This window comes from Oncorhynchus kisutch, unplaced genomic scaffold, assembly GCF_002021735.2.
Source record: "Oncorhynchus kisutch isolate 150728-3 unplaced genomic scaffold, Okis_V2 scaffold3961, whole genome shotgun sequence".
NCBI lineage: Eukaryota > Metazoa > Chordata > Actinopteri > Salmoniformes > Salmonidae > Oncorhynchus > Oncorhynchus kisutch.
Window position 1 is genome coordinate 6199 of NW_022265906.1, and position 25062 is coordinate 31260.

The 25062-nt window shown below is 41.2% G+C and overlaps 2 protein-coding genes across 3 annotated transcripts; both read left to right on the forward strand.

Annotated features, from left to right (window-relative positions):
* The first annotated feature begins 539 nt into the window (after positions 1 to 539).
* On the forward strand, positions 540 to 4837 carry LOC116372524 (zinc finger protein 239-like). Its single transcript, XM_031821341.1, has 2 exons — positions 540 to 1114; positions 3621 to 4837. The coding sequence occupies exons 1-2, from the start codon at positions 775 to 777 to the stop codon at positions 4421 to 4423; spliced, it is 1143 nt and encodes a 380-aa protein (XP_031677201.1). The 5' UTR covers positions 540 to 774; the 3' UTR covers positions 4424 to 4837.
* A 3372-nt stretch (positions 4838 to 8209) lies between these two features.
* On the forward strand, positions 8210 to 20255 carry LOC109876557 (zinc finger protein 239-like). Of its 2 annotated transcripts, none has more exons than XM_031821336.1 (2): positions 8210 to 8640; positions 18474 to 20255. In XM_031821336.1, the coding sequence occupies exons 1-2, from the start codon at positions 8460 to 8462 to the stop codon at positions 19130 to 19132; spliced, it is 840 nt and encodes a 279-aa protein (XP_031677196.1). In that variant the 5' UTR covers positions 8210 to 8459; the 3' UTR covers positions 19133 to 20255. The 2 variants fall into 2 exon arrangements, with proteins under 2 accessions (XP_031677196.1, XP_020324552.2); XM_020468963.2 differs by having other exon boundaries at positions 8214 to 8640; positions 18477 to 20255.
* The last annotated feature ends 4807 nt before the right edge of the window (positions 20256 to 25062 follow it).

A 25062-nucleotide genomic window follows, 5' to 3' on the forward strand; every position in this document is an offset into this window, starting at 1 on the left:
CTCGATACCATCTACTGCATCTTGCCTATGCCGCTCTGTACCATCACTCATTCATATATCTTTATGTACATATTCTTTATCCCTTTACACTTATGTGTATAAGGTAGTAGTTTTGGAATTGTTAGCTAGATTACTCGTTGGTTCTTACTGCATTGTCGGAACTAGAAGCACAAGCATTTCGCTACGCTCGCATTAACATCTGCTAACCATGTGTATGTGACAAATAAAATTTGATTTGATTTGATTTGGGGTATAGACCTAGTCTGTTCATTATATACATCTACATGATGTATTGTTACACCATGTAGGAGCAGTATAGACATCTCTGCTTATTGTGATATCGGTGCTGGTCTAGAGTGAGTGCCTTAGATCGCTGTACCACTCGGGAGCCGTCACTCAAGACCTGTTTGTACGTTTTCATTTAACTATTCTTAATTATTATTTTACGAAATAAATGAAAATAAATCAAATACATATTCATTTCCTAAACTGCGTTACCTACTCTAGTCAGCAGATGGCTAATGGCGTCTTTCAGGCAATGCTGCCTGTGTGACGTATAATCTAATGGACGGGAAGTTTGTTCAACCACAACTGCGACCTCGCTTTGTTAGGCGACGTAGCAGGAACATTTGAGCTCTTTATATGCTTTTGGTGTTTATTCGCCACTCTGTTTTAAACACACGTCTGTCGTATCTACTAGTTATCCCTTTTAATATCATATGTACGTCAGCTAGCTGTCTGGTTAAGGTAGCAGTAGCACTAGGCTAATCGCTAATGCTAACATCCCCGACCATGAGTTCAAAAAGCTACCACCCCTCTGCTGAAGAGGAGGACTGCTGGACGGAGAGAGAAGCTCTCGTGAAAGATGAGAAGGAAGAAGAGGCTGTCACAGTTAAACAAGAAGTAAAGGATGAGGCTATTACAGTGAAAGAGGAAGACGTTTCAGTGAAAAAGGGAGAGGAAGTTAAACAAGAGGGTGCCGTTTGTACAGTGAAAGAGGAGACGACTGTCACGGTGAAAGAAGAGGAAGACGTTTTTGGAGTGAAGGAGGAGGGGGAGATCACTGTCACATTGGAGGAGGAAGAAGAGCAGAATGGAGATCTGATTAACACCAGTGAGTAGTGTCTTTAAACAAAGGGGCACAAACTCTGCAGTTGTTTAACAGATGACCCTGAATATCTCTTTCTGTTGAACCGATGTCCCTGAATATGTCTTTCTGTTGAACCGATGTCATTTTGAAGGGTCATTCTACTGAAGTTATGGGCGATTCCAGCGTTATAGACGTTACATTTGCACGGAGATCACAACTTTAATGTCTCACAGAAATGTAATACAAAATATAAATTAAACGTTTGATGTGTTTGTCTGTAGTACCCCTGAGTGTATACCCAGGAAATCTGAATTCTAAATATTGGCATGTTGGAGAAAAAAACCCAAATAGAAGCTTTATGGATGTTACATGTTACACGCTTTTTTGCGAGATTGCTAACGAGCGTTAACAAAATGACTGGAAGTCTATGGGTATATGCTAGCAGATACCTGTAGACTTCCAGCCATTGTGCTAACGCTAGTTAGAAATTGGCTTGCAAAACTACCTCTAAATTCCTTCATACAGGACACAGAGACATACAAATGGTATCCACAAGTTCCTCTGACTCTGGGGGAGTAGCTGAAGAGCCCCAGTGGCAAAATCACAAATCAGCCCTTTTAACGTCTGTATTTAGGATTTCAGGCTTTATTTGAAACGTTTAGGGAGGAAATTGCCTGAATTTTGACCATTACCTTGTTGCGGTCCAATCATATTTCATGGCTTTTAGAAAGGGCTCAGAGAGCTTGTTTTTTCCACTCACAGCTTTCCTCCAGTATTAGTTAAGATGTTAATGAAGCAGTACAGGCCACATTTTACAGTACAGTTTTGTTTGTGTGTTCTTTCGTCTTGTCAAGAGAGGGAGGAGGGGGTGACGGAGAGGAAATGTTTTTGTAAAACCTGCAGCATACATCGGATCATATTAAAACTTTATCTCTATAGAGAACTTTCATCAAGGTTTATACATGGGTTATATTGGTTTCTTTCCTTTCTTTCCTTATGATATTCCTAACATCCATAAGCATTTGTTGATATCTTGAAAAATGATGTGTTCTGGCTAAGATTCTCTCGCTCTCTCGTTCTCTCACACATCATTTTTCAAGACATCAACAATTGCTTGTGGTTGTTAGGAATATCATATATATATTTATATATATATATGCTAAAATAAATTTCTCATTGTGTTTATCAACTATCTGTGAAATAGTCCTGTAGTATTTATTCTTCTTCAATTTATTCTTGAGATTATTGCATAAAAGCAGGTTAATAAACTATTTAAACTTATGGTTGTGGAAGGAATGTATTTATCCTTGGTATAATTTCACAAGCCCTGAATTCATTAGATTATTGCTGACTGTTTGAAATGCAGTGTATTTGACCTTTTAATTGTTCGACAAAGCTTATTTAGAGAGAACATGAACAATTAAGAGACACTCACCGGCCAATTTATTAGGTACACCCATCTAGTACCGGGTCAGATCCTCCTTTACCTCCAATCCTAGACACTGTCAGGCGTGAAAAGCCCAGGAGGGCGGCCGTTTCTGAGACACTGGATCAGGCCCGCCTGGCACTGACGACGACGCTCAGTCTCTTAGGTCACTTGTTTTGCCCATCTACTTAAAAATATGCCAAATGTAAGCCAATGTGTTATGATAGATTTGAATCAAGACATTTTTAGATCGGAATGTCTGTCCGTCTGTAACATCCATAACGGTTGTTTTCCTCTGTGATGTAATAATGAAAATCACAAACTTAAATGTTTTTGGTTTGTGTTCAGCCAAGCCTTTCCTTCGATATGCCTAACCATGTTATAACTAACACTGGGGGACAGCTGTGAGTGGAGAAACAAGCTCCAAGAGCTCTTTCAAAAAGCCATGAAATATGATTGACTGAAAAGCCTTCTTTGAGACTTGCCCTCCTACTCTGTAAGGGCCAAAATGCATGCAATTTCCTACTTAATTATGAATGTGGCCAATACAGAAATCATATTTAGATTAGGATTATGGTCATTAATATTAACAGAACATGCAACTCCTGTATTGAAGCAGCCAACAAAAACATCCTTTTAAAACATTTGCCAAAATGCAATTCGCAGTAAAACACCATTGTTAAACATCTCCGTCAGGAACTTAGAAAGAGATCTAAAGATGCCTGGGCTGCTAATATGACGAGGACTGTGTTAATCGAGGACTGTGTTTAATTAATGATTGTGGACATTGAAAGACAGAACAGGAGCCAAATGCTGACCAATAAGAACCTATGAAATAGGCCTAATTGACTCCACCTTTCTTTTGTCTGATTGTTGGCTACTGACTCATTGTTTCATAATGAGCACCAGAAAAACACCTATGGAACTTGGCCTCAGGTTTATTGAAGGATTTGATTTGGATTAAACCTAATAGGAAGACAGTTTATATCATGTGAAGGTTTCATTCAGGGTCGTATTCATTCGTGAACACCGTTTCGTTTTAGTTACGAGTGAATACGACCCTGATCTCCCTGTTAAATTAAACCCACGGTTTGTCTTTGGTAGGAGAGACACCAGACTCAGAAGATCCAGAGCAAGAGACGTCTGAACCAGCAAGACGACACCACTGTTCCCACTGTGGAAAGACTTTTACCCAGTTACGGACACTAAAGGTGCATGAAAGAATACACACTGGAGAGAAGCCTTACCAATGTTCCCAGTGTGGAAAGAGTTTTACCCAGTTAGGGAGCCTGAAAATACATACTAGAATTCACACAGGAGAGAAGCCTTACCAATGCTCCCAGTGTGGAAAGAGATGTTCACAGTTAAGTTGCCTGAAATCACATGAGAGAATGCACACAGGAGACAAGCCTCACAAATGCCTTCAATGTGGTAATACTTTTAAGCGGTTAAGTAACCTGAAGGACCATAAAAGAGTACATACAGGGGAAAAGCCTTACTACTGTTTATATTGTGAAAAGCGTTTCAGCTGGGTAAGGCAACTGAAAGAGCATGAGAGAACACACACCGGAGAGAAGCCCTACCAATGTTCCCAGTGTGGAAAGAGTTTTACCCAGTTCGGGAGCCTGAAAATACATGAGAGAATCCACACAGGCGAAAAGCCTTTCCAATGTTCCCAGTGTGGAAAGAGTTTTAACCGGTTAGGTAACCTGAAATCACACGAGAGGACACACAAAGAAGAAGAGCCACATCACTGCTCCCAGTGTGGAAAGAATTTTACCTCATTACGCTTCCTGAAGAATCATGAGCAAAGACACACTGGGGAAAAGCCTTTCCGCTGCTGCCAGTGTGGAATGACATTTACCTGGTTACGGCAACTGAAATCACATGAAAGAATCCACACATGAGAGAAATGTTACGAATGCTCCCAGTGTAGAAAGATATTTCCCCAGTTCAGGCACCTGAAAGACTGAGGTTACACACACAGGGGAGAAGCTTTACTCATGCTCCCAATGTGGAGAGTGATTTTTCACATACTTACAATTCATGAGGTAACACGCACATTGAGGTAACACACTTCTCATCCTCAATTCATGAGGTAACACACTTCTCATCTTATACTGAAAAGTGGTGCTTTGTGGTTTTGTTTATGCTCTTTTTTCCATATGAAATCAAATTGGAGAAAACCTACTCAAAAATACATTTGTATGTTTTATGTTTTTAAATCACAAGATATTAATTGAATATGGAGTGTGTCAGTTTTTATGTAGATTCTATGTACACTCTCTCTCTGATTAAATAGTCTTCTTTTTTTTACTCTGGCTCTGTGTGTTTTTCTGTGTGTGTTGGGGATGTGGAACGCCATTGGGGTCTTTGCGTGTCAAAAAAAACACTTTGATGTGTCAAATAAGCTTGTTGACCAATCAGGACCTGAATATGACTGCACGTCACATAATAATTTAACGCATTTATACATTTTTTCCCCCCCGTAGTTATTACACATTGATTACATGATCACTCGTATTTCATATGCTATGATGCTGGTAAAGTTGTCTCGCGCACCTACAGTGCAGGTCATTAAAAAAAGCTAGCTAGCTCATGGATGCTAACAATGTTCTTCCCCCAAAAACATAGCAAAACGACATCTGTTTCAGTAGCGCTAGCTAACTATATAGCGAGGTGTCATCATCTAAAAAGAACCCTCATTTATAAGACCGTTTTTATTTGATTAATGGTGTTCGGACCCATCTATGTGAAGCGAGCCACAATAAGGATTAGCTAAATAGTGGACTTTGTGGTTAGCCTTCAAAATAAAAGTATGTAATTAACAGTGATGAAAATGAATACAAATAGTGGAATTGTGCCGTAATTGAATAGATCATGCTAAAGAGGTTAGAATGTTATATAAAGTCAACAAAAGACAATTTGTTAATATGACAAAAATCTGTTTTAATCACACTGGATGTATTAGACTTTAGAATTGCATTAGGGGACATACTTATTTCACTGTACAGCCTTACCTATGGAGTGTGGCTCAATGACATGGGGTATCAGTCTACTCAGTGACACCCAGAGAACATTAGTGTCGTAGCTCTTATTGCGGGACCCAAACCACTGTGAATTGAGCCACATTTATTGTCAACCTATGGGTATTGAACACTATTCCAGAGGAAAAACTATGCAACGTGGATGTTGGAGTCTGAGAAAAAAAGTATTTGGATACTGAGTCGACCCTATTTCATTAGTCCACAATCCAACCTTGTTTAACATTATCTAGTCTAAATATGGCACGATTCCACCAATTGTAACCTTCTGCGTCACTTTCAACGAGGGACTTTTATCTTGAAGGCAAACCGCAAATTCCACTTGTGGCTAGCTTCATAACACGTAACCCCGCTAGTTTTTTTTCATGAACTGAAGTTCAATAGCCTTGCAGAAGCATCCCCCAGATCATCACTGATCCTCCACAGAATTTCACAGTGGTTGCGAGACACTGGCTTGTAGGCCTCTCCAGGTCTCACCCCACTGTGAAATTTGGTGGAGGATCAGTGATGATCTGGGGTTGGGGGTGCTTCTGCAAGGCTGGAATCGAGCAGATTTATATTTGTGAAGGACGCATGAATCATGCCACATACAAGGTTATCCTGGAAGAAAACTTGCTTCCTTCTGCTCTGACAATGTTCCCCAACTCTGAGGGGTTGTTTTTTCCAGCAGGACAATACTCCATGCCACAAAGCCAGGTCAATCAAGGTGTGGATGGAGGACCACCAGATCAAGACCCTGTCATGGCCGGCCCAATCTCCAGACCTGAACCCCATTGAAAACCTCTGGAATGTGATCAAGAGGGAGATGGATGGTCACACGCCATCAAACAAAGCCCAGCTGCTTGAATGTTTACGCCAGGAGAGGCATAAAGTCACCCAACATCAATGTGAAAGACTGGTGGAGAGCATTATTATTTTTATTACACCTTTATTTAACCAGGTAGGCAAGTTGAGAACAAGTTCTCATTTACAATTGCGACCTGGATGCCAAGACGCATGTAAGCTGTGATTGAAAATCAGGGTTATTCCACCAAATATTGAAAAAAAAAAAAAGTGATTTCCGAACTCTTCCTAAGTGAAGAAAACATTAGTATTGTGTTGTTTTAAAAATGAATATGAACTTATTTTCTTTGCATTATTCGAGGTCTGACAACACTGCATCTTTTTTTTTGTTATTTTGACTAGTTGTCATTTTCTGCAAATAAATGCTCTAAATTAGAATATTTTTATTTGTAATTTGGGAGAAATGTTCATTTTACCCAAACACGAACCTATAAATAGTAAAACCAGAGAAACTGAAAATGTTGCAGTGGCTGTATGTATTGTTACACCATGTAGGAGCAGTATAGCCCTAGTCTGTTCATTATATACATGATGTATTGTTACACCATGTAGGAGCAGTATAGACCTAGTCTGTTCATTTTATACATCTACATGATGTATTGTTACACCATGTAGGAGCAGTATAGCCCTAGTCTGTTCATTATATACATCTACATGATGTATTGTTACACCATGTAGGAGCAGTATAGCCCTAGTCTGTTCATTATATACATCTACATGATGTATTGTTACACCATGTAGGAGCAGTATAGCCCTAGTCTGTTCATTATATACATATACATGATGTATTGTTACACTATGTAGGAGCAGTATAGCCCTAGTCTGTTCATTATATACATCTACATGATGTATTGTTACACCATGTAGGAGCAGTATAGCCCTAGTCTGTTCATTATATACATCTACATGATGTATTGTTACACCATGTAGGAGCAGTATAGCCCTAGTCTGTTCATTATATACATAATGTATTGTTACACCATGTAGGAGCAGTATAGACCTAGTCTGTTCATTATATACATCTACATGATGTATTGTTACACCATGTAGGAGCAGTATAGCCCTAGTCTGTTCATTATATACATAATGTATTGTTACACCATGTAGGAGCAGTATAGACCTAGTCTGTTCATTATATACATCTACATGATGTATTGTTACACCATGTAGGAGCAGTATAGCCCTAGTCTGTTCATTATATACATCTACATGATGTATTGTTACACCATGTAGGAGCAGTATAGCCCTAGTCTGTTCATTATATACATAATGTATTGTTACACCATGTAGGAGCAGTATAGACCTAGTCTGTTCATTATATACATGATGTATTGTTACACCATGTAGGAGCAGTATAGACCTAGTCTGTTCATTATATACATGATGTATTGTTACACCATGTAGGAGCAGTATAGACCTAGTCTGTTCATTATATACATGATGTATTGTTACACCATGTAGGAGCAGTATAGACCTAGTCTGTCCATTATATACATCTACATGATGTATTGTTACACCATGTAGGAGCAGTATAGCCCTAGTCTGTTCATTATATACATAATGTATTGTTACACCATGTAGGAGCAGTAGGCTGTTTACAAAGGCAGACCATTTCAGATATTTTTGGGGGACCTAACAAATCAGCTCTGAAAAATATCAAATTCTTAAAATATTACATGTGATTGATCAAAAGACCAACATGAAAAATTGTATTAAATATTTCCTGAAACTGCATTACCCGTCCCACTCCAGTCAGCAGATGGCGATATGCGTTTTACAGGCGATGCTGCCGGAGCGTGACGTGGCATTAAATGTAGTGGACGGGACGCTTCTTCTTCAACAGCTAATCAGCCACCTCGGTATCTTGCTAGCCAACATAGCCGAAACGTTGGAGCTCTTCAGACGTTTTCGGTGTATATTAGTCATTGTGTTTTAAACACACGTCTGTCGTATCTACTAGTTAACCAAGTCCACCACCCCGTATTTACATTGTTAGTTAGCTAACTTAGCACAAGGCTAGTCGCTTATGCTAACTAGCTAGCTAAAATCCCTGACCATGAGCTCACCAAGGTACTCTCCGCCTGCTAAAGAAGAGGACGTCTGCTGGACCGAGAAACAGGGTCTGTGGCTTAATATTGTCGTGAAAGAAGAGGAGGAAGAGAAGGATGTCACAGTGAAAGGCGATGAAGAAGCTTCCAGAGTGAAAGAGGACGAGACTGGAGATCTGATTAACACCAGTGAGTACTATTTTAAAAACAGGAGCAAAACCTTGTCAAACAACAAAATGTCCGCCATGACACTTAAAAAAAAACCCAATTTTAGTCATTTAGCAGAGGCTCTTATCCAGAACCACTGACAGGAGCAATTATTGTTAAGTGACTTGCTCACGGGCACATCGACAGATGATTCACCTAGTTGGCTCAGGGAATCGAACCAGCGACGTTTCAGTTACTGGCCCAAAGCTTGTTTTGGTAAACAGCTACGGGATGGGGGCTGGAGACCCCGGTATGTAACCATTCTCAAATTTTAAATAATCCAAATATAAAACGTTGTGTTCTAGCTCCGCCCTGATGGCGCAGTGGACTAATTCTACGGGTAGAGAACAGGAGATCATAGGTTCCAATCTCACTAGAAAATAGATGCGACAGTTGCCTGCTATAGGGTGCTCCTGTCGATTTAAAAAATAAAAATTAAAAAAACGTAATGACATCTCACCTAAAATACAAATCATTTTTTCGTAAAAACACGGTGTCTAATGAGAATGTAGAGGTTGAAGTGTTTCCAATACCCATTTAGGCTGTCGACAAATGTATTAATGACCAATTTGCCGGTCTGCCCTCCCAGCTATCAGTTTCATGTCTCAGCCCAGCCTGTCTGTTTCATGTCTCAGGTAGCCTGTCTGCCCTCCCAGCTATCGGTTTCATGTCTCAGGTAGCCTGTCTGCCCTCCCAGCTATCGGTTTCATGTCTCAGGTAGCCTGTCTGCCCTCCCAGCTATCGGTTTCATGTCTCAGGTAGCCTGTCTGCCCTCTCAGCTATCGGTTTCATGTCTCAGGTAGCCTGTCTGCCCTCTCAGGTATCGGTTTCATGTCTCAGGTAGCCTGTCTGCCCTCCCAGCTATCGGTTTCATGTCTCAGGTAGCCTGTCTGCCCTCCCAGCTATCGGTTTCATGTCTCAGGTAGCCTGTCTGCCCTCCCAGCTATCGGTTTCATGTCTCAGGTAGCCTGTCTGCCCTCCCAGCTATCGGTTTCATGTCTCAGGTAGCCTGTCTGCCCTCCCAGCTATCGGTTTCATGTCTCAGGTAGCCTGTCTGCCCTCCCAGCTATCGGTTTCATGTCTCAGGTAGCCTGCCAAAGCCAGCATGAATAAAATGCAATAAAACATTTGGGGGAAACATTAAGCAAGAAAGGCATTTCGCTATATTAGTGCACGTGACAATAAAAATGTGGAACTTGGCCATCTGCCCAAGATTGTTGAACCACTTTATAGAAGCCCATTTTCACTAGAGTAGCTACACTATCTGTGGACAACCCTTCAAATGAGTGGATTCGGCTATTTCAGCCACACCCGTTGCTGACAGGTGAATAAACTCGAGCACACAGCCATGCAATCTCCACACACACACAAACATTGGCAGTAGAATGACCTTACTGAAGAGCTCAGTGACCTTCAATGTGGCACTGTCATAGGATGCCACTTTTCCAATAAGTCAGTCGGTCAAATTTCTGCCCTGCTAGAGCTGCCCCAGTCAACTGTCAGTGCTGTTATTATGAAGTGTGAAAAAATCTAGGCGCAACAATGGCTCAGCTGCGAAGTGGTAGTCCACAAAAGCTCACAGAACGGGACCGCTGAAGCTCGTAGCATGTAAGAAATCGTCTGTCCTCCGTTACAAAGCTCACAGAACGGGTCCTCTGAAGCTCGTAGTGTGTAAAAAAAAATATATAGTCTGTCCTCGGTTGCAACGCTCACTACCCAGTTCCAAACTGCCTCTGGAAGAAATGTCAGCACAATAACTGTTCGTCGGGAGCTTCATGAAAAGGGTTTCCATGGCCCAGCTGCCGCACACAAGCCTAAGATCACCATGCGCAATGCCAAGCGTCGGCTGGAGTGGTGTGAAGCTTGCTGGCTTTGGACTCTGGTACAGTGGAAACGCATTCTCTGGAGTGACGAATCACGCTTCACCGTCTGGCAGTCTGATATACGAATCTGGGTTTGGCGGATGCCAGGAGTCGCTACTTGTCCCAATTCATAGTGCCAACTGTAAAGTTTTTGGTGGAGGAGGAATAATGTTCTGGGGCTGTTTTTCATGGTTTGTACTAGGCCCCTTAGTTCCAGTGAAGGGAGATCTTAATTGCTACAGCATACAATGACATTCTAGATGATTCTGTGCTTCCGATTTGTGGCAACATTTTGGGGAATGCCCTTTTCTGTTTCAGCATGACAATGTCCTCGTGCACAAAGCGACGTCGATATAGAAAGGGTTTGTCGAGATTGGTGTGGAAGAACTTGACTGGCCTGCACATAGCCCTGACCTCAACCCTATCGAACACCTTTTGGTTGTATATATCAATGATGTTGCTCTTGCTGCGGGCGATTCCCTGATCCACCTCTACGTAGACGACACCATTCTATATACTTCCGTCCCGTCCTTGGACACTGTGCTATCTAACCTCCAAACGAGCTTCAATGCCATACAACACTCCTTCCGTGGCCTCCAACTGCTCTTAAACGCTAGTAAAACCAAATGCATGCTTTTCAACCGTTCGCTGCCTGCACCCGCACGCCCGATCAGCATCACCACCCTGGATGGTTCCGACCTTGAATATGTGGACATCTATAAGTACCTAGGTGTCTGGCTAGACTGTAAACTCTCCTTCCAGACTCATATCAAACATCTCCAATCGAAAATCAAATCAAGAGTCTGCTTTCTATTCCGCAACAAAGCCTCCTTCACTCACGCCGCCAAACTTACCCTAGTAAAACTGACTATCCTACCGATCCTCGACTTCGGCGATGTCATTTACAAAATTGCTTCCAACACTCTACTCAGCAAACTGGATGCAGTTTATCACAGTGCCATCCGTTTTGTCACTAAAGCACCTTAAACCACCCACCAGTAGTCTATCGGTAAATAGCCCACCCATTTTTACCTACCTCATCCCCATACTGTTTTTATTTATTTACTTTTCTGCTCTTTTGCACACCAATATCTCTACCTGTACATGACCATCTGATCATGTGATCAGTGTTAATCTGCAAAATTGTAATTATTCTCCTACCTCATGCCTTTTGCACACAATGTATATAGACTCCCCTTTTTTTCTACTGTGTTATTGACTTGTTAATTGTTTACTCCATGTGTAACTCTGTTGTCTGTTCACACTGCTATGCTTCATCTTGGCCAGGTCGCAGTTGCAAATGAGAACTTGTTCTCAACTAGCCTACCTGGTTAAATAAAGGTGAAATTTTAAAAAATTGGAACGCCGACTGCGAGCCAGGCCTAATCGTCCAACATCAGTGCCCGACCTCACAAATGCTCTTGTGGCTGAATAGAAGCAAGTCCCCGCAGCAATGTTCCAACATCTAGTAGAACGCCTTCCCAGAATAGTGGAGGCTGTAATAGCATCACAGGGGGGGACCAACTCCATATTAATGCCCATGATTTTGGTATTTATTACTTGATCATTTAGGGATCTGTATTTCTCCCCAAATGCATCATTTCAATAGATATCCTGACATGTGTAATAATTTCAATAGATATCCTGACATGTGTAATCATTTCAATAGATATCCTGACATGTGTAATCATTTCAATAGATATCCTGACATGTGTAATCATTTCAATAGATATCCTGACATGTGTAATCATTTCAATAGATATCCTGACATAGCAGCAAAAAGGGGGGGAAAACTCCATATTAATGGCCATGAGTTTGGAATTAGACGTTCGACAAGCAGGTGTCGACATACTTTTGGTCATGTAGTGTACCTTTTAAAAAAATATTATTTTTTTTGTAATGAAATGATTACATATTTTAAAAAATTAAAATAAACATTTAAAAAAAGGTACACTACATGACCAAAAGTCATGTAGTGTACCTTTTAAATTATTTTGCATTTTTTTAAGGTAGGGGTGTGGATCAGAAAACCAGTCAGTATCTGTTATGACCACCAATTGTCTCAAGCAGCACGACACATGTCCTTCTCATATGATCAGGATGTTGATTGTGGAATGTTGCCCCACTCCTCTTCAATGGCTGTGCGAAGTTGCTGGATATTGGCAGGAAGTGGAACACTGTCGTACAAGTCGAGCCAATGTCAATGTACATTCAAATTGCCGTTGATAAAAATGCAATTGTTCGTTATCTGTATCTGACGCTTGCCCACTGTCACAACCCCACTGCCACCATGGGGCACTCTGTCCACAACGATGACATCAGCAAACCGCTCGCTCACACGACACCATACATGCTTTCTGCCAACTGCCTGGTACAGTTGAAACCCGGGATTCAAACATTGAGCACACTTCTCCAGTGGCCCACTGAAGTCTGTTACAACACCGAACTACAGTCAGGTCAAGACCCTGGTGAGGACGATGCACACACAGATGAGCTTCTCTGCGGCGGTTTCTGACAGTTTGTGCAGAAATTGTTCGGTTGTGGAAAAAAAAACACAGTTTCAACAGCTGTCTGGGTGACTGGCCTCAGACGATCACGCTGGATGTGGAGATCCTGGGCTGGCTTGGTTACACATGGTCTGCGGTTATGAGGCCGGGTTGGGCACACTGCCATGTTTTCTAAAATGAAGTTGGAGACGGTTTATTGTAGAGAAATTAACATTTAATTCTCTAACAGCTGTTATGGACTTTCTGCCCGTCATCATGACAATTGCAAGTTCCCTCAACTTGAGACATCTGTGGCATTGTGCTCTGTGACACAACTGCACATTTTAGAGTGACCTTTTTATAGTCCACAGCACAAGGCGCACCTCTGTAATGATCATGCTGTTTAATCAGCTTCTTGATATGCCACACCTGTCAGGTGGATGGATTATGTTGCTTTTTTATTGTCCCCAGCACAAGGTGCACCTCTGTAATGATCATGCTGTTTAATCAGCTTCTTGATATGCCACACCTGTCAGGTGGATGGATTATGTTGCTTTTTTATTGTCCCCAGCACAAGGTGCACCTCTGTAATGATCATGCTGTTTAATCAGCTTCTTGATATGCCACACCTGTCAGGTGGATGGATTATGTTGCTTTTTTATTGTCCCCAGCACAAGGTGCACCTCTGTAATGATCATGCTGTTTAATCAGCTTCTTGATATGCCACACCTGTCAGGTGGATGGATTATGTTGCTTTTTTTATTGTCCCCAGCACAAGGTGCACCTCTGTAATGATCATGCTGTTTAATCAGCTTCTTGATATGCCACACCTGTCAGGTGGATGGATTATGTTGCTTTTTTATTGTCCCCAGCACAAGGTGCACCTCTGTAATGATCATGCTGTTTAATCAGCTTCTTGATATGCCACACCTGTCAGGTGGATGGATTATGTTGCTTTTTTATTGTCCCCAGCACAAGGTGCACCTCTGTAATGATCATGCTGTTTAATCAGCTTCTTGATATGCCACACCTGTCAGGTGGATGGATTATGTTGCTTTTTTATTGTCCCCAGCACAAGGTGCACCTCTGTAATGATCATGCTGTTTAATCAGCTTCTTGATATGCCACACCTGTCAGGTGGATGGATTATGTTGCTTTTTATATTTTTGTTCAAACAGCTTAAAGGCAAATACGGCTACTTTTGCTGTTATTCTGGATACATTGTTTGATGTGACAGTGTTAGCTGTAGATGGCTAGCTAGCAAGCAAGGGATAAGAGGGATGCCAGCCAGCATGGCAATTGGCAACGGGACCCTTTTAAAACAAACTACTGGGTTGCGTCCATAGATAGAGAACAAAAAGATTTCACGATTGGGGCGCATCTCTAGCAACCTAACTGCCATGGGTAGCAACCCTAGATTTTTTGTCAGGACTATATCTCATGGAGGGATGAAATGGTATGAAATAATTTCTTTAAAATAACGTTTAAGGAAAAATATATCACTCATTATTTGAATATGTTGCTAACCTGTCGTTTAGAAGTGATAATGCCTTGGAAGCCAGTGTTTTGGAGGATATATTGGCACGGTTGGGTGGCCCGAGGCAGAACACCTGTGCTAAAATATATCCTCTAAACACTGGCTACTCTGGTATTATCACTTAAATATCATACCCCCAAGACATGCTAACCTCTCACCATTACAATAACGGGAGAGGTTAGCATTCTATATATATCATACCCCCAAGACATGCTAACCTCTCACCATTACAATAACAGGAGAGGTTAGCATTTATATATATATATCATACCCCCAAGACATGCTAACCTCTCACCATTACAATAACAGGAGAGGTTAGTATTTATATATCATACCCCCAAGACATGCTAACCTCTCACCATTACAATAACAGGAGAGGTTAGCATTTGGTATTATCACTTTAACACTACAGCCACTCTGTGATGACGCACTCTGCTGTTCAATATTTACATTTCAGCCATTTAGCAGACTCTCTGATCCAGAGACTTGCAGTACTGAGTTATTTAGCAGACTCTCTGATCCAGAGACTTACAGTACTGAGTCATTTAGAAGACTCTCTGATCCAGAGACTTACAGTACTGAGTCATTTAGAAGACACTGATCCAGAGACTTACAGTACTGAGTCATTTAGCAGACTCTCTGATCCAGAGACTTACAGTACTGAGTCATTTAGCAGACTCTCTGATCCAGATACTTACTGTACTGAGTCATTTAGCAGACTCCCAAAGTTGTGGCAAAATGGCTTAACCGCTCTGGAATATTCGGGACGGTAGCGTCCCACCCCGCCAACAGCCAGTGAAAGTGCAGGGTGCCAAATTCAAAACAACAACATTTCATAATTAAAATTCCTCAAGCATACAAGTATTTTACACCATTTTAAAGATAAAATTCTCATTAATCCAGCCACAGTGTCTGATTTCAAAAAGGCTTTACAGTGAAAGCACCACAAACGATTATGTTAGGTCACCACCAAGTCACAGAAAAATACAGCCATTTTTCCAGCCAAAGAGTGGAGTCACAAAAAGCAGAAATATAGATCAAATGAATCACTAACCTTTGATGATCTTCATCAGATCACACTCATAGAGCTTCATGTTACACAATGCATGTATGTTTTGTTCGATAAAGTGCATATTAATATCCAAAAATCTCCTTTTACATTGGCGTGTTATGTTCAGTAGTTCCAAAACATGCGGTGATTATGGAGAGAGCCACATCAATTCACAGAAATACTCATAATAAACATTAATAAAAGATAAACTATTATACATGGAACTTTAGATAAACTTCTCCTTAATGCAACCGCTGTGTCAGATTTCAAAAAAACTTTACCGAAAAAGTATAATCTGAGAACGGCGCTCAGAGCCCAAACCAGCCAGAGAAATATCCGCCATGTTGCGCAGTCAACATTAGTCAGAAATAGCATTATAAATATTCACTTAACTTTGATCTTCATCAGAATGCACTCCCAGGAATCCCAGTTCCACAATAAATGTTTGTCCAAATAGCTACTTTTGTTAGCGCATTTTGTAAACCAATCCAAATTCATGAAGCGCGTTCACTAGGAGCAGACGAAATGTCAAAAAGTTCCATTACAATCCATAGAAACATGTCAAACGATGTATAGAATCAATCTTTAGGATGTTTTTAACATAAATCTTCAATAATGTTCCAACCGGAGAATTATTTTTTTCTGTAGAAAACCAATGGAATGGGAGCTAACTCATGACCACGCGTCACGAGCCCGTGGCACTCTGCCAGACCACTGACTCAAACAGCTCTTATGAGCCCCTCCTTTTATAGTAGAAGCCTCAAACAAGTTTCTAAAGACAGTTGACATATAGTGGAAGCCTTAAGAAGTGCAACATGACCAATATCCCACTGTATCTTCAATAGGGGCTGAGTTGAAAAACTACAAACCTCAGATTTCCCACTTCCTGGTTGGATTTTTTTCTCAGGTTTTCGCCTGCCATATGAGTTCTGTTATACTCACAGACATCATTCAAACAGTTTTAGAAATGCATATTCTAGCTTTTATGGCTAAGTAGCAGAAGGTTTACTTTGGGCACCTTATTCATCCAAGCTACTCAATACTACACCCCCCCAAGGTTTAATCTAGACTAGATCCCCTCAATAAAATGACTCATCTTCAAGACCCTGGTGCTTGGTTACGGAGCAGTAAGGGGGGGACTGCTCCTCCTCCTTCCAATATCTTGACTTTGTTTTCCTTTAACTTCTTGGTGAAGTCAAGATATTGGAAGGAGGAGGAGCAGTCCCCCCCTTACTGCTCCGTAACCAAGCACCAGGGTCTTGAAGATGAGTCATTTTATTGAGGGGAACTAGTCTAGATTAAACCTTGTAGAAGACAGCTTTATCATGTAGAGCAGTTATTCCCCAAAGGGTATTCTAAATAAAAATGTGATTCACATTTTTATATATATATCTTCACATTTCCCAAAATGGATGACACAAACAACTGGATTGGTTATCCCTTTCATGCCCTGCCTCCAGTCCACTTACCGATATCTGAACGAAGGAGCCTCATCGAAATTGCAACAAGCGGTTCTGTGAAAATGTAATTTAATCAGAAGCCACTGCCAGATTTCTGGATTGGGCTGCGCTCTGAGTATCCTGCCTTGGCAAAAAAAAAAAGCACTGTTAATGCCCTTTGCAACCACGTACCTATGTGAGAGTGGATTCTCGGCCCTCACGAGCACGATAACTAAATACAGGCACAGACTGTGTGTGGAAAATGATTTTAAGACTGTGGCTCTCTCCAATACAACCCAACATTGCAGAGTTATGTACGTCCTTTCAAGCACACCCTTCTCATTAATCTGTGGTGAGTTATTCACACCCTTCACACCCTTCTCATTAATCTTCTCATTAATCTGTGGTGAGTTATTCACACCCTTCTCATTAATCTGTGGTGAGTTATTCACACCCTTCTCATTAATCTGTGGTGAGTTATTCACACCCTTCTCATTAACCTGTGGTGAGTTATTCACACCCTTCTCATTAATCTGTGGTGAGTTATTCACACCCTTCTCATTAATCTGTGGTGAGTTATTCACACCCTTCTCATTAATCTGTGGTGAGTTATTCACACCCTTCTCATTAACCTGTGGTGAGTTATTCACACCCTTCTCATTAATCTGTGGTGAGTTATTCACACCCTTCTCATTAATCTGTGGTGAGTTATTCACACCCTTCTCATTAATCTGTGGTGAGTTATTCACACCCTTCTCATTAATCTGTGGTGAGTTATTCACACCCTTCTCATTAATCTGTGGTGAGTTATTCACACCCTTCTCATTAATCTGTGGTGAGTTATTCACACCCTTCTCATTAATCTGTGGTGAGTTATTCACACCCTTCTCATTAATCTGTGGTGAGTTATTCACACCCTTCTCATTAATCTGTGGTGAGTTATTCACACCCTTCTCATTAATCTGTGGTGAGTTATTCACACCCTTCTCATTAATCTGTGGTGAGTTATTCACACCCTTCTCATTAATCTGTGGTGAGTTATTCACACCCTTCTCATTAATCTGTGGTGAGTTACTATATTTTCGATGAACAAATACAGTTTTCTATGTGAGATGGTTAAATAAAGTACAACATTATTGATTATTATTATTTGTGCCCTGGTACTACAACAGCTCTTTGTCACTTCCCACGAGTCGGGTTGCGACAAACTCATTCTTATGTTTAATAAATGTATCGTATAGTGTGTGTGTGGCAGGCTTACAATGATTTGAGAGTTTGAAAAACATTTGAGACTGCGCTGACCCTGGTGCTAAGAGGAGGATTCGCAGCTGGAGGTCAAATGTTTTGAAGGGGTACGAGACTATAAAACATTTAGGAACCACTGATGTAGAGGTTTCTTTCAGGTCTCTCTGTTTAACCAAATATTCTGTTTGTCTTCAGCAGGTGAAAGACCAGACTCTCACAGAAGGAAAAGTCCTTCAGGGGAACCAGACCCACAGAAGACCAAACCAGCAAGACCACACCACTGCTCCCAGTGTGGAAAGTGTTTTAGACACTCGGGGAACCTGAAAACGCATGAGATGATACATACAGGAGAGAAGCCATATCAATGCTCCCAGTGTGGAAAGGGTTTTAGACTCTCAGGGCATCTAAAAGTGCATGAAAGAACACACACTGGAGAGAAGCCATATCTATGCTCCCAGTGTGGAAAGGGTTTTGGACACTCGGGCAATCTAAAACTGCATGAAAGAACACACACTGGAAAGAAGCCATATCTATGCTCCCAGTGTGGAAAAGAATTTTTCTCATCTGGGGACCTGAAAAAACATGAGAGAACGCACTTAGTAGAGAGGCCTTTCCAATGTGACCAATGTGGAAAGAGATTTATTCAGTCAGCGCATCTGAGAGATCACGAGAGAATACACCCAGGAGAACAACCATTCCACTGCTCCTTGTGTGGGAAAAGTTTTACCCATTCATGGAACCTGAAAATGCATGAGATGACACACACAGGAGGGAAGCCTTTCAGCTGCTCCCAGTGTGGAAAAAGCTTTAGCCAGTTAGGGACCTTGAAAACGCATGAAATGACACACACATGAGAAGGAGAGAAGCCTTTTCACTGCTCCCAGTGCGGAGAGGTTTACTTGGTTATGGAATCTGAAAACGCATGAGAGAACACACACAGGGGAGAAGCCCTACCACTGCTCAGACTGTGGAAATAGATTTACTCAGCTAGGCTACCTGAAATCACATGAGTGGACACACACTGTGGAAAAGTTTTACCTAGTTAGGGAACTTGAAAATGCATGAGATGACACACAACAGGAGAGATGCCTTTCCACTGCTCCCAGTGTGGAAAGAGTTTTAGAAATGTAGGGAACCTGAAAGTGCATGAACGAGGACACTATGGAGAGAAGCCTTTCCAATCTTCTCAGTGTGGAAATACATTTTCCCTGTCAGAGGACCTGAAGTCACATGAGAGAATACAGGCGCTGTGTTCTAACTTATATTTTTGACTTAAGATATTGTGTTTTGGTTTATGCCACATCAAATCCTCGTATACGAAAGCTTACTCAAAAACAGGGTTACTTTTGTTTTTCTTTAAGACATGATAATATCTCAAATCAAAATATATATTTTTAAATGTGTATTGATTATGAAGTATAGATTTGAATATTGGTATTTAAAAATGTAAATTATTATATAGATTAATTAGAATGTACATTTCTAGATTCTAACCTTGAGACCTATTGGATATGATATGATTTGGATATTACTAAAGACATTTGATTGGATGAATGATTTGGATATTGCAAAGTGTAAATTGATTAGATCAGGAACAAAACTGGTGGAGAAGCAAAAATAGCATCAATAAGGTAAGTATACCAGTTTCATTTGAGTACCAGAATGTTGAGAGGTTTTTTGGGGGTAGGGGGCTGCTATGTGTGGGTCTTGGATGGTTGGTGGCCTGGCGTTTTGGACCTTGGGCCGGTGGCCCGAGAGGTTGCTGGTTTGGTGGGTCCCTGATTCGACTGGGTGTGAGATCTGTCAATTTGCCCCTTGGCGTGGCGCTTGACCCTAGTTACTGTTGTGGGTTGCTCTGGATGGGATTGGCTGCTAGATGACTGAATACAATGTAAATATTGAGTGGCTTCACTGCAGGTAGATTTGTATGATTTTCTTTTTTCAAATTCAATTGAAATAAAATAAATGTAACGTGCATTTCTTACATTTCATATGTTTGTCATTCAGCAGATGCTTATCAAATCACATTTTATTGGTCACATACACATATTTAGCAGATGTTATTGTAGGTGTAGCAAAATGCTTGTGTTTCTAGCTCCAACAGTGCAGTAATATCTAACAATTCACATCAATACACATCTAAGAATGGAATATATAAATATTAGGACGAGAAATGTCAGTGGCATTGACTAAATACAGTAGGATAGAATACAGTATATACATATGAGTAAAGCATTGACTAAATACAGTAGAATAGAATACAGTATATACATATGAAATGAGTAAAGCATTGACTAAATACAGTAGAATAGAATACAGTATATACATATGAAATGAGTAAAGCATTGACTAAATACAGTAGAATAGAATACAGTATATACATATGAGATGAGAAAAGCATTGACTAAATACAGTAGAATAGAATACAGTATATACATATGAGTAAAGCAGTATGTAAACGTTATTAAAGTGACCAGTGATTCCATGTCTATGTATATAGGGCAGCAGCCTCTACGGTGCAGGGTTTAGTATCTGGGTGGTAGCCGGCTAGTGAGGGCTATTTAACAGTCTGATGGCCTTGAGATAGAAGCTGTTTTAGTCTCTCGGTTCCAGCTTTGATGCATCTGTACTGACATCGACATTCTGGATGGTAGCGGGGTGAACAGGCAGTGGCTCGGGTGGTTGATGATATTTTTGGCCTTCCTGTGACATCGGGTGCTGTAGGTGTCCTGGAGGGCAGGCAATGTTCCCCCTGTGATGCGTTGGGTAGACCATACCACCCTCTAGAGAGCTCTGCGGTTGCGGGCAGTGCAGTTGCCGTACCAGGCGGTGCTACAGACAGGATGCTCTCGATGGTGCACCTGTAAAAGTTTGAGGGTCTTTTGGGGTCATGCCGAATTTCTTCAGCCTCCTGAGTTTGAAGAGGCTCTGCTGTGCCTTCACCACGCTGTGTTTTGTTGACGTTGAGGGAGAGGTTATTTTCCTGGCACCACTCTGCCAGGGCCCTCACTTCCTCCCTGTATGCTGTCTCGTCATTGTTGGGAATCAGGCCTACTACTGTTGTGTTGTCTGCAAACTTGATGATTTGAGTTAGAGGTGTGCATGGCCACGCAGTCATGGGTGAACAGGAGGGGGCTGAGCACACACCCTTGTGGGGCCCCTGTGTTGAGGATCAGCGGTGGTGTTGTTTCCTACCATCACCACTTGGGGGCGGCCTGTCAGGAAGTCCAGTACCTAGTTACACAGGGCGGGGTTCAAACCCAGGGCCTCGAGCTTAGTGGTGAGCTTGGAGGGTACTATGGTGTTGAATGTCGAGCTATAGTCAATGAAACAGCGTTCTGACGTAGGTATTCCTTTTGTCCGGACGGGATAAGGCAGTGTGATGGCGATTGCATCGTCTGTGGATCTATTGGGGCGGTATCCAGATCGACTTACAGTACTGAGTGCATACATTTTTGTACTGGTCCCCCGTGGGAATCAAACTCACAAACCCGGGTATTGCAAGCACCACGATCTACCAACTGAGCCCCATGGAATCATTGATTCTAACCTTGAAACCTTTTTCATTTTGTCATTAAGTTAATTTGTGTACTAGTACATCAAGTTAAGAGTATAAAAATGAAATTACATTGTTCCGATGACAGTGATAAGATGTTGACATGAAAAACATTGACCACCACATGAATGTTCACATCAGTATTATTCCACCATGTCAGAGAACTCGGGTGCTGATTGTAAAAAGGATTTGATTAATGCAACATATTTGTGTCTGGAAAAATACATTAAATATTGATTTATTTTATTTTACCTTTATTTAACCAGGTAGGCAAGTTGAGAACACCTTTATTTAACCAGGTAGGCAAGTTGAGAACACCTTTATTTAACCAGGTAGGCAAGTTGAGAACAAGTTCTCATTTACAATTGCGACCTGGCCATTAAATATTAAATGTATTCACTTGGAATTTGAAAAAAGCATTCCAGGTGGAAAAGCAATCCAGGTGAAGCTGGTTGAGAGAATGCAAAGAGTGTGCAAAGCTGTCATCAAGGAAAAACGTGGCTACTTGGAAAAATCTCAAATATATTTTGATTTGATGAGCACTTTTTTTTGGTTACCACATGACTCCATATGTGTTATTTCATAGTTTTGATGTCTTCACAATTATTCTACAATGTAGAAAATAGTACAAAATAAAGAAAAACCCTTGAATGAGTAGGTGTGTCCAAACTTTTGACTGTACATATTACCTCAATCACCTCTACCTGGTACCTCAGCACATTGACCCGGTACCGGTATTCCTTGTCTATAGCCTCGTGACTACCTGGTACCTCAGCACATTGACCGGTACCAGTACTCCTTGTCTATAGCCTCGTGACTACCTGGTACCTCAGCACATTGTACCGGTACTCCTTGTCTATAGCCTCGTGACTACCTGGTACCTCAGCACATTGTACCGGTACTCCTTGTATATAGCCTCGTTACTACCTGGTACCAGTACTCCTTGTCTATAGCCTCGTTACTACCTGGTACCTCAGCACATTGTACCGGAACCCGAAAGAACATGAGAGGACACACGGGAGAGAAGCCTTGCAACTGCTCTGAGTGTGGAAAGGATTTTACCCAGTCAGGGAACAAGAAAGACCATGAAAAAAGAACACATTCAGCAGAGAAGCCTTTTCAATGCTCTCAGTGTGGATAGAGATTTACCGGATTAAAAAACCTGAAACTTCATCAAAGAACACATGAGAGGATACACACAAGAGAAAATCCCTACCCATGCTCCCAGTGTGGAAAGAGTTTTACCCAGGTTGGGAGCATGAAACGACATGAGAGAGCACACACAGGAGAGAAGCCTTACCACTGAGAGTGTGTTTTTGTTCATGCCACATTGTACAGAATGTAATCAAAAATACCGTTTATTTTTTTAAATTTTAAAACAAATTGAATATGTTGGTTTAAAGCTACAATGTAACTTTATGGGCGACCAAATTCACATAGAAATATGAGTTATGGATCTTACATTCTCGTCAAAAGCAAGTCGAAAAAGCGGTATCTCTGTTCTGTGTGCGCTATTTCTCTGCTTCCTGTTCTGAAGTTTTGTTTCTTTTTACTTTCGGGTTTTGTACACCAGTTTCAAACATCTGAAAATACAATATTTGTGGTTATGGAAAATATATTTAACAGCTGTTTTGATGGTACAATGATTCTCTACACCAGGGGTACTCCACTAGTATTTCAGAAGGTCCAGTGGCCAAAGGGTCCGGATGGATATCGTCCTTTATCAGGCGCTGTGGTACAGCGAAGTAACAAACATATTCGTCTACGACTTAGGAAACGTGTTGTTCAATAACATTTACATTAAATACATTAAGATATATTTAACAGCGGTTTCGATGGTACAATGATTCTCTACACCAGGGTTACTCAACTACTATTTCAGAAGGTCCAGTGGCACTAATCTCCTCGGTGGCCAAAAGGTCCGGATGGATATCGTCCTTTATCGGGCGCTGTGGTACAGCGAAGTAACAAACATATTCGTCTACGACTTAGCAAACGTGTTGTTCAATAAAATGTACATTAAATACATTAAATGAGACTAAGAACCATGAATGAATTGCACACTTCTTTCTATTGCTAATAAGCGAGTACCTTGGTTCACTTCTTTTGAACATTACTGAAGAACGAAAGTGGTGGCATACGCAAAAAAAAAAGTGCACTGTGAACTATTAGACGTGGGCCGTTGAATTAAGCTTTAAGCCATCAGCTTCTGGGTGAAATCTACGTGGTTGGGAACATCTTTGTCTCCCTGCGTTTGCACGAGAAGATTGGGGAAGTGGACAATTGCTAATACGCGAGTACCTTGGTTCTAATCCTAGGTATTGCTAATAGTCCTGTACCTTGGTTCTAAACCTAGGTACTACTAATAGTCCTGTACCTTGGTTCTAACCCTAGGTACTACTAATAGTCCTGTACCTTGGTTCTAATCCTAGGTATTGCTAATAGTCCTCTACCTTGGTTCTAACCCTAGGTATTGCTAATAGTCCTCTACCTTGGTTCTAACCCTAGGTATTGCTAATAGTCCTGTACATTGGTTCTAACCCTAGGTACTGCTAATAGTCCTGTACATTGGTTCTAACCCTAGGTACTGCTAATAGTCCTGTACATTAGTTCTAACCCTAGGTATTGCTAATAGTCCTGTACATTGGTTCTAACCCTAGGTACTGCTAATAGTCCTGTACATTAGTTCTAACCCTAGGTATTGCTAATAGTCCTGTACCTTGGTTCTAACCCTAGGTACTGCTAATAGTCCTGTACATTAGTTCTAACCCTAGGTATTGCTAATAGTCCTGTACCTTGGTTCTAACCCTAGGTATTGCTAATAGTCCTGTACCTTGGTTCTAACCCTAGGTACTGCTAATAGTCCTGTACATTGGTTCTAACCCTAGGTACTACTAATAGTCCTGTACCTTGGTTCTAATCCTAGGTATTGCTAATAGTCCCCTACCTTGGTTCCAACCCTAGGAATAGTCCTCTACCTTGGTTCTAACCCTAGGTATTGCTAATAATCCTGTACATAGGTTCTAACCCTAGGTACTGCTAATAGTCCTGTACATTGGTTCTAACCCTAGGTACTGCTAATAGTCCTGTACATTGGTTCTAACCCTAGGTACTGCTAATAGTCCTGTACATTAGTTCTAACCCTAGGTATTGCTAATAGTCCTGTACCTTGGTTCTAACCCTAGGTACTGCTAATAGTCCTGTACATTAGTTCTAACCCTAGGTATT